Source organism: Diabrotica virgifera, chromosome 10, assembly GCF_917563875.1.
Source record: "Diabrotica virgifera virgifera chromosome 10, PGI_DIABVI_V3a".
NCBI lineage: Eukaryota > Metazoa > Arthropoda > Insecta > Coleoptera > Chrysomelidae > Diabrotica > Diabrotica virgifera.
The window spans coordinates 43,700,006-43,713,512 of NC_065452.1; the positions used below are offsets into that span (position 1 = coordinate 43,700,006).

Genomic DNA, 13,507 nt, shown 5'->3' on the forward strand with positions numbered 1-13,507 from the left:
AATTCTGCAATTCTTTAGTCACGTGGTTCGCAGAGGTGACGACAGTTTGGAGAAATTAATTGTTTGTCGAAACGTTCCGGGCAGAACATCAAGAGGATGATCACCAACTAGATGATCTGACCAAATAAAGCATTCAGCTGGAAACTCATTCTGCGAAGCTCTTAGAGCAGCTGAAGATAGAGACCAATGGAAAAACATTGTTCGGAATATTGGAAGAAATAGAGAGAGCTCTGCTTTATTCCTGTCCACTCTCCGATATTCTTCAACCAAGAGTCCTCTTTTCTACCAATTCCTCTGCGTCCTTCGATTTTACCCATCATAATAAGTTGAAGAATATTATATCGGTCGCGCCTTACTTCTACATTTGATGTTATCAAGCAGCTCGCGAGCAACATTTGCTCTCTTAAGGACTGCCACATTTGTCAGCAAAGCCGTCCATTCTATTTTTAGTGTACGTCTGTGCAGCCACATTTCAGAGACCTCCAAACGATTACTGGTGGGTATTTTTAATGTCCATGCTTCGACACCGGATAAGAGGACTGAGGAAATGTAACAATATATTATTATTATTGTAAAATAGGAGGCTTACCTTAGTGTTAGGACTTTGTGGATTGAACGGTCGTATTTTTAATTTAATACACCGAAGTTCAAATAAAGAAAAACATACTTAAGAACTAAAAAGTATTTAATAAATAAATATTCGTCATAAAAAACACAATGTTTATTTTTTTGGCACATTTTGTATATAAATTATTGTGTAAATATTAAAATCACAACAAAACGTTATAATGTAAATTACTAACGCACCAACATACTGATTGGAATGAGTTAAAATTAATCTACTACATTCAAACATAAAAGTCCCTCTTCATTCTTGGTATATTCATTACACTGGCTTCATAATGAGTGTTGCTTCTTACCGGTTTGTTTTTACCAGACCGCTGAAAAAAAGAATAATAGTTATCAGTTACGTATAATATGGTAACGTGTTTAAAGCAATTCAACAAATTAAAGCTTTGAAGTAAGTTAAGTTTTAATGTCTGCATGTCACATGACTTTATAGTCTTAATTCTTCCCCTTTCTAATTATTTTCTGAACCATAAGACTCAAACAGGTGACAACTAAAGCACATATATACTATTTTTGATGTTTTAGTGATGTAATTTTACCTACATCGAATGAAAAAGGCCACAGAAATAACAAAAACAATAAAAATTCGAAAGTTCCAATATTTCGATGATGTGATGAGACTTCCAGAGAGGTATAACCTTCTACACCTCATAATACAGGGCAAGATCATCTGGAGAAATGGTCCAGGCCGAAGAAGAATATCCTGGCTCCGAAATCTCCGGGAGTGGTATCAAGAGACCACCACTAATCTGTTTAGAGCTGCTGTAAACAAAGTTATCATTGCCAATATGATCACCAGTTCGACAATCGGACAGGGCACTAAAAGAAGAAAAAAAAGTGATGTTGTGATATACTGGGTTTAGGTTATTTGTACTTCGTGCGGTGTCACTGCTCATTTTGATATCGGTGACCATCCCACTTCACTGTAGTACTATAAGGAAATTGTAACCTATATCGCTCTCTTGTATGTTACTTCAATTCAACAATAAAACTAGTCCGTTAAATGTCCGATTTTTATTTAAAGTAGTAACGTCTCGAGCACGTTTGTGTCAGCAGTTAGGGCTGATACATTACATACTGGCGACGAGGATAAAACTTTATTTCCGGCCAAACGTGTATAAAATACGTAGTGAAAAACGTGTAAAAAGTGAAAAAATGTAAAAAATGGCGGAATCGGTCAATTACGCGAGTTCTGTTTGAAGAGTTCAGACTGGTCAATTTTCAAAGCGCGGCTAGGAAACTATTTCGCAGCAAACGGTCAATACGGACGCAGATAAGATGAAAGCTATTTTATTAAACGCTTTAGACGAGAACGCAGCTTATTTTCGATCTGGTAAGTCCTGAAACACCAGAAAAAAAACGTATAATCAGCTTCTTGCCACATTGGACGGGTATTTCAAACCACAGCAGAGTCCGTTTGCAGCGCGATTTAAATTTTACAGTGCTCAGAAAGACGTAACAGAATCGGCGAGTGAGTAAGCGGCACGCTTAAGAGGATTAGCGGTAGGCTGTGAGTTCGGTAGCGAGTTAAAAGTATGCCTAAGAGACAGATTTTTGTTCGGTTTCGGCAAGGGACCCGTGTTGGACCGGCTTATGGAAGAAGATGTAAGCGCCGATCGCGAAAAAATGGTCAGTTTAGCAGCTTCCAAGATGGTTGCCAGATAAATCCACGAGGAAATGGTAAGGGTTAAGCCAGAACCTCTTAACCACGTCAGCTCTGAAGGTACGCGAAGGTACGATGCGCAGCGACGTTGGAGCAACGCGCAGACTCAAAGGAAATGGGAAACTACAGAGAGGCAGAGAACAGAAAATGAGGAGCAGCACAGACGTTACGCGCATGACATTCAACCTCAACAACGACAACATGGTGCATGTGACATTTGCGGAAGAAGGTATCATAACAAAAATAAGTGTATTTATAAAAATTATACTTGTAATAATTGTAATCAAATAGGTCATTTATCAAAAGTTTGTAAAGGTAAAAGGAAATCTTTTTATCGCATCAAAATTTTTTACAAACCCAAGAACAGGCAAAAAACATTCCTGAAATAAATAATGATAATGACATTGACCCTTTTAGTATATCAGACAGAAATATTTTCGATTTGCAAAGCAACTATTGTTTAAATATATAACAATAATTGTTTAAGATGGCGATAAGGCGCATTTAGTCAAGGATATATGGCAACGAATAGCTCATTAGAAAGCTCGGAAGTCACTTAGTATTCGTGTGCAATTTTGTACCGCGACTGTGTGAATGTGTAAAATAAGAGTATCAACTACCTCAATAGAATAAAGTATATACATAGTATATAGAATAAAGAAGGAATTTGATAAAGTTATAAGAGAAAACCAAGCTGGATTCCGGGCACAAAGATCCTGCATTGACCACATTTGTACGACGAGAACGATTACAGAGCAATCATTAGAGTGGCAGAATAAACTATATGAGATCTTTATAAACTTTGAGAAAGCATTTGATCGTGTAGATCGCAAAGTCTTTTGGAAATTACTAGAGAAATACGGAATGCCTCCCAAGTATATCAGTTACTAGCTCCCAAGTATAGAAGTTAACAAAACAAATAGATATTGGTGCAGGAATAAGGCAAGGTTATGTGCTCTCTCCGACCTTATTCCTGACAATAATCGACTGGATCATGTCCAAGGTTACTAGTAATAATAAGACTAGAATAAGACGGAATTTTTTAACCAACTTGAGGACTTGGAATTTGCAGATGATATATGCCTTTTATCAGAAAAAGACAACACATGCTACGCAAAACTGAAAAAGTAGCAGAGGCATAGAAGAAGGTCAGACTAAGAGCAAGGACACACCAGGCGGCGACGTCGAGGCAGCTTAAAACACATGGCGCGGTGTAACAGCGGCAGCTATGCTACGATTTAAAGTATTTGTATTTCGTTGTTGCCAAATTTAGTCGCGTGTTGGCTGCTGCACGATACGATGTCTGAAAGTTATGACGATTTGTCTTTTGTAATAAATGCAAGTTTACTTTACCTTAGATTAAAGAAAAAAAGAAACGCAGATATTGGATACATTCTATCATAAAGGAACGAAAGTATAAGGAATTTTCACACATTATATAACGAAATTAATATAATAAAGGCCCAGAGAAGTTTTCTAATTTTACAAGATTGTCTAAAAAATCTTTTCAGGAGTTAGCAGTAAGTATTAAAGAGCCATGTTCAAGAAATAACACCGTTATGAGGGAAAGCATATCACCTAAGAAAAACTATTTATAACGCTAAGAGGCTAAATACAGATGTTAAATTGATGCCCCTCTATTATACCCCATTAATTGGGAAATAGTGATGTTTCACCAATTAATATTAACAAAAAAATTATTCAAAATAAAGTCAAAGTACGTATCGAGAAAGACGAAAACCAGAATATACAAAACCGTAATAAGAGCAACAGTCACCGACGGATGTGAGACATGGGTGCTAAATAAAACAGAAGAAGAAATTGTAGAGAGTTGAGAATGGAACGTACTGAGAGCTATTTTCAGGGGAAAGAATACAGATACAGAAGACGGCTGGTATAGAAGCACCAATCAAGAATTAAGGATGCTTTACAAGGAACCAAGTATAACAAGATACACAAAGTCATCAAGAATCAGGTGGGCAGTCATGTCGAGGGGATGGATAAGGAAAGAATGCTAAAGATGGTATTGCTACGAAGACCAATTGGGACTAGTAGACGAGGTAGACCAACAAAAAGACTGTAAGAAAGTTTCAGGAATATATAGTATCGATGGATATTATACACTGGAAAGAGATGGCGAAAAATAGGATATAGTGGAGAACCATAGTTCAATAATGTTTACATAATAGACATCAAATAAAATTATATTTATAAGTTATTAGTATAAAATGTATTATGTAAAATTGTAAATACAAGGCCTGTAGAGCATAATAAATAAAATAATAAATAAGGTAAGATAACTGTTTATTATCTTTATTTTTATGGAGTCAATAATTTTATTTTTATTAAAGTCAATCCTTCTGACAAATAACTCAAGTCAAGTCAAACTGGTCAATAGTTACAGATTTGAAAATTCTGTTTGACTGTTTGTGAAATTAGGTTCAAAGAGTTTGAAAAATAATTTATTTAGTAGATAACTTTTTTCCAGATAGAAATGTACCTACACTAGGTTCGCTTTCAAGATGCAGTAGAAATAAACAAACCAAGACACGTTAAATGCTACTAGGAACACTCCCGAATCATAATTTACAATGTATAAACTTTGGAAATCATGATTTGGGATTTACAATGTATATACACTGTAAATTATAATTCGGTTGTGCTCCTAGTGGCATTTAACGTGTCTTGGTTTGTTTATTTCTACTGCATCTTGAAAGCGAAACTAGTGCAATTAAGTTGCCCTTTAAGCTACAAGATAAAAAAATAAAAAATGACAATGAGTCCCATATAAAAATGTGATATGGGAGTAAAAAATTCAAGTAAAAATATAGTTCGAGTCTGTAATTTCTATCATTAAACAAGATTTGGCAACACTCAGAACAAAATTCGCTAGAAAACAGCTCAAACGTCTGTGTTGTACCACGATACAGCATATATGATATGCCGTCGAAGTCGTAAAACCGACTGACGACATATGGTTTCTAGGATGGGTCGCGGGAAGGCCGATGCAACGAAAATTTTAAGAGCGCCTGGTGTGTGTCACTGCATCAAAGTATAGTAAGGGATGAGTCGCTTTCGACATCTCAGCCGGGGTTCAGTCGACGTACGCCTCCCCGTCTGTGTTAGCGCTTAACGTAAACGTCAGAAAAACTAAGATAATGAAAATAAATACACCAAGAGAAATGGGAATATCACTGGGAGGCACTGAATTAGAAACGGTGTGGAAATTTAACTACTTGGGCAGTATTTTGAACAACAAAGGAGGGACGGAGGAGGACGTAAAACGGAGAATACGAATAGCTCAAAACATATTCAATATGCTAAGGAAAATGTGGTTTTCACGTCACATGACAAGTAAAACCAAGATACGATTATTCAGCAGCAACGTGAAGACTGTGTTGCTATACGGAGCAGAAACTTGGAAAGTGTCAAGAAAATGGACAGATGCAGGTGTTCCTAAATAAATGCCTAAGAAAGATTCTTAACATTTACTGGCCAAACCGCATATCAAACCAAGAGTTATGGACAAGAACTAACCAGGAACCTATATCTAAGACAATACGTAAAAGGAAATGGAGTTGGATGGGTCACACACTAAGGAGACCCGACAGAGATAGCGAGGCAAGCATTAGAATACACACCACATGGAAAGAGAAGACCAGGTAGACCCGTATAATCGTGGAAGAGAAGTATCGAGAAAGAAATTATATGCTATTGGGAAAACCTGGGCAGAAATAAACATCAGTGCAAAGGATAGGATAGAATGGAGGCAGATAGTTGACGACCTATGCTCCGCATGGAGTGAAGAGGATTAAGTAAGTAAGCAATACTATATTGCCCTGTTAAGAATAGAAGTCGGTAACTGACAAAATCCCTATTTTGAGATATTCGATGTTTTAGATTTGATTAATTGCCATCAACTGTAATGACTCATTAAAAATCTTGTTACAACATAGCAATATATTTTTTGAGTACAAATTTAATGAGTGCATGCAATTTGCTTTCAGAGTATTTGAAATTAGACTTTTGATAGACACGACATTTAATCCTAACAAATCATAAAAATAAAGTAAAGTAAAAAGTCTTATCTTAGTCAAAGTTATAGTTTATTAAGATAAACAAAATAACAAAGTCATAATCAGTTTTTTTAATCATGTTAAGCTCCAGGTTCCATTGAAGTTGGTAAATTATTCCAAAACGTTTGTCTGCTTTTAGGCATGTGTTCACACAGTTTGGATATAATTAGTTGTTTTCTTTCAGTCGTTATGCCTCTAGGAATGGACTTGGGTGAAGGTTTTGTCATTCCCTGTTTTGCAATCTTTGCATTTAGAATGTTTACTTCACTTTCTGTCTCTGAGGTGAAGCTGATGGTTTTGTTCGAAAAAGTATATTTACCTCTAGAAAAATTTACTTGAACCATTTGATTTAGGTATAGCCTGGGATTAATTTTATTCAGTTTATATGCAGAAGTACCATCTTGCCATTCAAAAAAGTCAGCTAATTCCATAACAATTACTTTAGCATTACTTGCTGCATTTGCTACTGCATCCGAAAAGTCTTTAAAATCGTAAATTTTACCCATTTGCTTCATGGAGCGTTCCACTTGGTGGTGGAAAAAGTCCGCAGCCATGAAGGTATGGCCAGGCTCAAAATACTTAATACTTAATTTTTCAAGTGCGATATCCTCAGAGTTTACAGTAAACGTAAAGAAAGTAAACAAAGCCCAGTTTTTATTTTGAGCAGAGCAATTGTCAAGCCACATTATAACGTTTTTAGCGTCTCGGTGAGACAAAAAAATCTCTAATAACTGTGTCATTTTTCTTTTGATATCCCAGCGTTCTCATAAAAAATATTTTGCAGACACTTTGTTTGCATCCGTCATTGTCTTTAAGAAAATATAAAAAACTTTTCGACCTTCTAGATACAATACTAGCTGTGGTTTTCCGTTTGGTTACGTGTTCAGATCCGTTATTAAAAATAAAAATTTTCTGTTCGTCTTTTTGCAATTTCCAAAATTCTCCATTTATTTCTGTTCGTCTCGCTTCTGTAATTTTTTCGGAACATCTTCTCTTGCAAGAGATACAAGATGGTTTTACACCGTGCTTAGCAATTGTGGCTGTTAATTTGCTTTTTTTTTTCTCATTGCTAGGCTCTCTTTAAATTTCTTTCGTTTACGGATTTTCCCTGTTTTAGTTAAATTGTCTTTTTCCGCCCTTTCAACAGATACATATACCTATTATATATTATCTACCAAGATTTTTTGAATAAAAGTGAGACAGTCTTCCTTACCTTCTTCTTCACCTTTGGAATCAGATTCTTCAGGAACAACATTTGCAGCTCTCAAAGTTATATCACTAATAGTCTTCACTTTATAAATCTTTTCCGTTTAATTTCGGTTACTCAATTTCTTCCGTCTCTGAATCTGACAAAATAAAATCGGGGTCATTATCATGCTAAAGTTTACGTTTCTTCACGACACGTCGTCGTAAACTATGTATTTTCTCCCTTTGTTGGTTATTTAAAATATGCAACATTTTAAATGCTCTACTATTTATGTCCATTGTTACTGGTTCAGTTAATAAACTTTAATGTAAACACACTTAAAAACACTATAACAATAAGATTAATACTAGTAAATAACTGAAAATCAGATACGCCGAATAACGCTTACAACCGTTTAATTTTTAGGTTAAGAGACTAAAAAGGCGGGAACACTATGAATAATTAGGTTAGATCTTCCTGTTGTTAGAATATTTTGTCAAAGCTACACAACTGTTAAGCAAATTTGTCGTAACTACAAATCGTCTTGTGAAGATACGACTAAAAATGTTAACAAATGGAGATTCGACAAATTGGCTTAACATAAACTGTAAAAATGCAGATCCGACAAAATCTTAAAGTGGAATAACTAATTTTTAAATAGCAGATAGGCCTTTCATTCTTAACATATAGGTAGATTATTTGGCTATCAATGTGTTGGCGTTATAACCTAAAAAAAAACTCAAAATTGCAGATACGACTTCTATTCTTAACAGGGCAGTATAGTAGTCTGCAGCTTTTATGGAAAACACTCAAACAAATCACTTCATTTTTCCAGTTTACCGTATACTGATAGAATTGATATGTTTATTTATTGACTTCTGTCAAAAAGACAACGACCTTTCACATTTTTGTGCTTTACTTAGTTACATGTCTTAGTTCTATTGCTTAAAAGTTTATTAATTTGAATACTTTGGTTTGAGCGGCCATACGATTAGTTGTTTATTACCAACTAGGAGCTGTTCACGAAAATAGAAGGAAGAGGAAGACGTAAAAGTGCTAATATAATTTTTTTATCTAATTAATGATTCTAGTTTAACCAAATTATAATTAAATTGAAGTAGTTTCAATACACAAATTCTACGACAATGCACACACAAAAAAGCCACCTGTCTATATTAGCCCAAAACTAAAAAAATAAAAGGATTATGTATAAAAAAATGTAAGTAGGAAATTTTCCTTTTGTCCTATCTGGTGTCGGATTGGTGTTCCGGTTCATTTTTTATCAATTTTTCCATGCATTTCTATTTTTGGTCATCGTGTTTAATTCTTCTTTGTGCATCTTCCCCTTCTCCGTTTCCTTCTACTTCCCAATTCTAGTATTTGCCTTATAATTCTTTTAACCTGTCCGAAACAGATCATTTACTCCTGTTTAATGTACTCAGTAATAGGTTTCTGCTTTGTCAATTATTGTCCGATTTCTTCATTTATTATTCTGTCCCATTTTGTTTTTCTGCAGATTTTTCTCAAATATTTCATTTCCAATGCGTTGATTTTTTATTCAAGTTTTTCTGGATGGTCCAGTTTTCGCTTACGTATATTATTATTGGCACTGTTATTATACAGGGTGTTTCAAAAAGGTATGTCATAAATTATACCACACATTCTAGGATCAAAAATAGTTCGATTGAACCTAACTTACCTTAGTACAAATGTGCTTATAAAAAGAGTTACAGCCCTTTGAAGTTACAAAATGACAATCGATTTTTTTCAATATATCGAAAACTATTAGATTTTTTATTGAAAATGGAAATCTGGAATTCTTATGGCAGCTACATCTTTAAAAAAAATTAAAGTGAAATTTGTGCACCCCATTAAAATTTTATCGGGGTTGTGTTCCCTTAAACCCCCCCAAACTTTTGTGTACGTTCCAATTAAATTATTATTGTGGCACCATTAGTTAAACACAATGTTTTTAAAACTTTTTTGCCTCTTAGCACTTTTTCGATAAGCCACTGTTTATCGAGATATTTTGAATATTTGTCGAATCCACCACATATTTGTATATGGTTAAGTACGATTATAGAGACCTGTTAATACTCTGAAAATTTATATATAATTTTCATTTTTAGGTATAAAAGGTGACTTATCAAAAAAAGACTAAGAGGCAAAAAAGTTTTAAAAACACTGTGTTTAACTAATGGTACCACAATAATAGTTTAATTGGAATTTGGGGGGTTTAAAGGAACAAAACCCCCATTAAATTAGTATGTAAATAAGTTAAAAAAGAAGCCGCATCTCGATAAAAACTGGCTTATGGAAAAAATACTAAGAGGCAAAAAAGTTTTAAAAACGTTGTGTTTAACTGATGGTACCACAATAATGAATTAATTGGAACGTACACAAAAGTTTGAGAGGTTTAAGGGAACAAAACCCCCATACATTTTTTATGGGGTCGACAAATTTCACTATAATATTGTTTTAAGATGTTCCTGTCATAAGAATGATATATGTACATTTTCAATAAAAAATCTCTAATAGTTTTCGATATATTGAAATAAATCGATTGTCATTTTGTAACTTCAAAGGGCTGTAACTCTTTTTATGAGCACATTTGTACTAAGGTATGTTAGGTTCAATCGAACTATTTTTGACCCTAGATTGTGTGGTATAATTTATGACATACCTTTTTGAAACACCCTGTATTGTTTAATTTTTCTCTTGACTTCCATTTCTTACATCTCTGTGTCTTAGTATTCTTGTACTAATTGTGGAGTATATTCGTGTAGATTTATTTCGTTATACTACAATATTATCTGCATAGAGGACACTCTGTAATTTTACTGAATGCGAGTTCCTGTCTCAAATCCTTGTATTTAGATTTTCTTATTTGGTTTTGAAGTTCTCTATTAAGCTGTCCATTATTCTGACGAATAACAATGGGCTTAAACTATCTTCCTGTTTTATTCATTTGTTTATTTTGAATTCATTAGATCTTTGGAGTCCACTTATACTTTTCCTCATACTGTCTTGTATGTACTTTATATGATTCTGTTTGTTTTTCTCCTTTTTTATATATTGGCACGATTAAATAATTTTTCTATTCCTCGGACATCTTTTAATTATTCCAAGCTTCTTTGCAAATTATTCACAGCCATTTCTTTACTTTTCCTCCTAGTATTTTCCATTTCCTCTCTTGTTATCTCCAGTAAGCTTTCTACTATTTCGTCGTCCTCAGTATTCTTCTACCAGTTTGCTCCCAAATATTTCTGTATCTTCTGTATTTTCTGTTCTTTACAAGTTTCTAATTTTTTCTACTTTCGCAGATATTTCTTTTATATCCTTGTTCAAACCAACTCCACATTTTCTTTTCCCAGATGTCCCTTTTTGCCATTTTAACTGCCCTTTTTGCTATGTTTCTCTTTGTAATATATTAATTCTTATTGCTTTCTATAAATGTTTGGTTGTATTTCTTCCAGAAAGTTTTCTCTTCCTTTATTTATGTTTTGATTTCTTCACTCTACCATTGCGCTCTCTTAACATCTTTGTTAAATTTTCTTATTCCGCATACTTCTTCCGCCTTATCGGTTATTGTACTTTTGAATATTTTCCACTTATTTTCGAGATTTCATTGGATTTCTTCGCTTTCTAATTTTTGGAACTCTTCGTTTCTTTACTGTTGATATTTCTCTCTTCTTTAGTTTTTCTATTGCTATTTTTCTGTACTTAGTTTTATCTTCTTTTCTTCGTCGTCTTATTATACTTTCTGCAATAACATTTAGTTTTACGATCTTTATTGTAGATACAGATACAATAACAGGTAAATAAAAGTTGAATCGTGATTTAAATCTTCATTCAGTTTGTTTAATGTTTAATTTCTTGAAAGTAGAGAAAGTATGGCCTGCCTTACAGATGTGGAAAATAACATTTGTGTTCACAAAGGACCTACTAACGAACAAATACAATGCATATCGAAAGATACCCCAGCCCAAGCATCAACTAGGCAAGTACATCTACAAAAAGACACTATAAGCGACAACAATACAACAAACAAACAACGAATCACAACACCAATCTGTTTACTTATTCCATCACCTCTACTTCCCATACCACCAAAACCGCATAAAATTGTCTCGATGATGTAACGTACAATTCTTTTGTCTTTGTCTTTGCTCAGATCCCTTCTATCTTGAGCTCTTTTCTGGGCCTCCCTCGCTTGGTCAGCCAGGTAACCCGGAACAATCCAAAGCTGGTCCCCAGCAGTTAGCATCACCTCCATCAGTATACAGCACACTGCGGCATCTTGGATCTGCTTCGTCATTTCTTCCTTCGAAAGTTGCTTCAGCGCTGTTTTACTAAAAAAATTAATTAAACATTATTTTATTTGTATTAACTACTTTATTTAATAGGAATAAAGCAGAGTGAGCAAATTATTTTGTTTGGTTACTTCGAAATGGAAAAAATACACTTATATGCGTTCTTTGTAATGACAATTCAGACGTTATTGTACATTTTAAAGTAAATAAGATTAAAATGATATTGTCAGCATTTTTATGGACGACTTTATTAGATAGTTTATTTACTAAATAAACTTTACCTTAGTTGCCACCTATTAGAGTACTTTGCTGTCATGATTGGGTATGGTTGTCTTTTTAATTTCTTTCTGACACGTATTCTAAATTGAGTCCGGTCCTGACAAAGTAACTGTCAATAGCAAATAGCAGAGCGCCGAAATATAACTTGATATCTCGGGGTGTATCGAGGATTTCTGCTGTGAGTGTGCCCAGTGAGTGAAAAGTGCATAGATATAATAACAAGTAGATTAGGCCAGTTCCGAAAAATAACGTAACGCGGAGCAGTTCGGGTCGGTGGTCTATCGATCTCTCTACCGGCGCACAGTGGTTAATTTTGCCGAAAACCTGGCCAAAATGCAAAAATTTAAGTTTATATATTCCGAGAAATTTTACATGAATCTTGCTCTGTAGGTTTCTGAGGATCATAAACGGCCGTTGAGGGTAGAACAATACAAGCATATCACTTATTTATATTAGTGTAAAGTTGGGATTGAACGAAAGCGGACCGAATAAAATTAAAGTGTGTTATACAAGTGAGGCATTGTTAGGTTTTCGTTTAAAACTATAGACGTGTATTATTTTGTTATTTTATAATGGATGCTATTTCTTGAGGTAAGTGGAGTATTTCAGTATACTTTTGAGATTCTTTTTCCTAACATAACCTTTATTTACAACATATTTACAAAATAATGGCAAGAATCTTCAATCGTTTTCTGTTTACCAAGTTTTAAAATGGGAAAAGTAAAAAAGTCAGTTTTGGTCAGCAAAGATTTTTTGCTTATTAAATAATTCAATATGTATATAAATATTCCTCAAGAAATCATCTGCAACAAGTTGCAAACTTAGCGGAATTCTTCATTTTAAAAAACCGTAACATGCTGGAGAATTTCTACATTAAGAGACTTTAATGTTATGGTCAGTTAATAAAGTAAGATCAAAATATGAAGCAGTTGATCCAGAAAATTTCCGGTTTTTTATTACACAAGAACCGCAGTATTTCGTTATTTTTTTTTGCTTTCTTCTTCTTTTTTTTAATCTTTAAGTCATTTTACCTTTTTGTATAGGTCTATCTTTTTGCTTTCTTATTTTTATATTTCGTGTGAGTCCAAAAATTTTGCCTTTTTTTAAAAATAAAATGCATAAACGATACTTTATATTAAGAAGCCAAAAACAGGTAGGTCAACTCTTAATACATCTTAATTGTTTTGTAAATGGATCCGATTAATTATAATTATTACCTACCAATGTGTGGCTTCTTAACACAAAGTTTCGTTTATGCATTTCATTTTTAAAAAATTAACATTTTTTGCTGACACGACCAAAATTATTAAAAAATAAAAAAGTAAGGAAGCAAAAACAGGATTATACATAAGAGTAAAAA

At 33.8% G+C, this 13,507-nt stretch overlaps 1 protein-coding gene across 2 annotated transcripts in view; it reads right to left on the reverse strand.

Moving 5' to 3' along the window:
* Positions 1 to 706: 706 nt before the first annotated feature.
* The window catches only part of LOC126878560 (rho GTPase-activating protein conundrum-like), a 195,362-nt gene continuing 182,561 nt past the window's right edge, over positions 707 to 13,507 (reverse strand). The window contains exons 10-11 of one of the 2 annotated variants that reach the window (XM_050641345.1): positions 11,648 to 11,907; positions 707 to 941 (exon numbers count right to left, since the gene is read on the reverse strand). In XM_050641345.1, coding sequence (XP_050497302.1) covers positions 931 to 941; positions 11,648 to 11,907 — 271 coding nt within the window. In that variant the 3' untranslated portion in view covers positions 707 to 930. The remainder of the gene's footprint in view (positions 942 to 11,647; positions 11,908 to 13,507) is intronic. The other variant, XM_050641344.1, reaches the window with a different exon arrangement.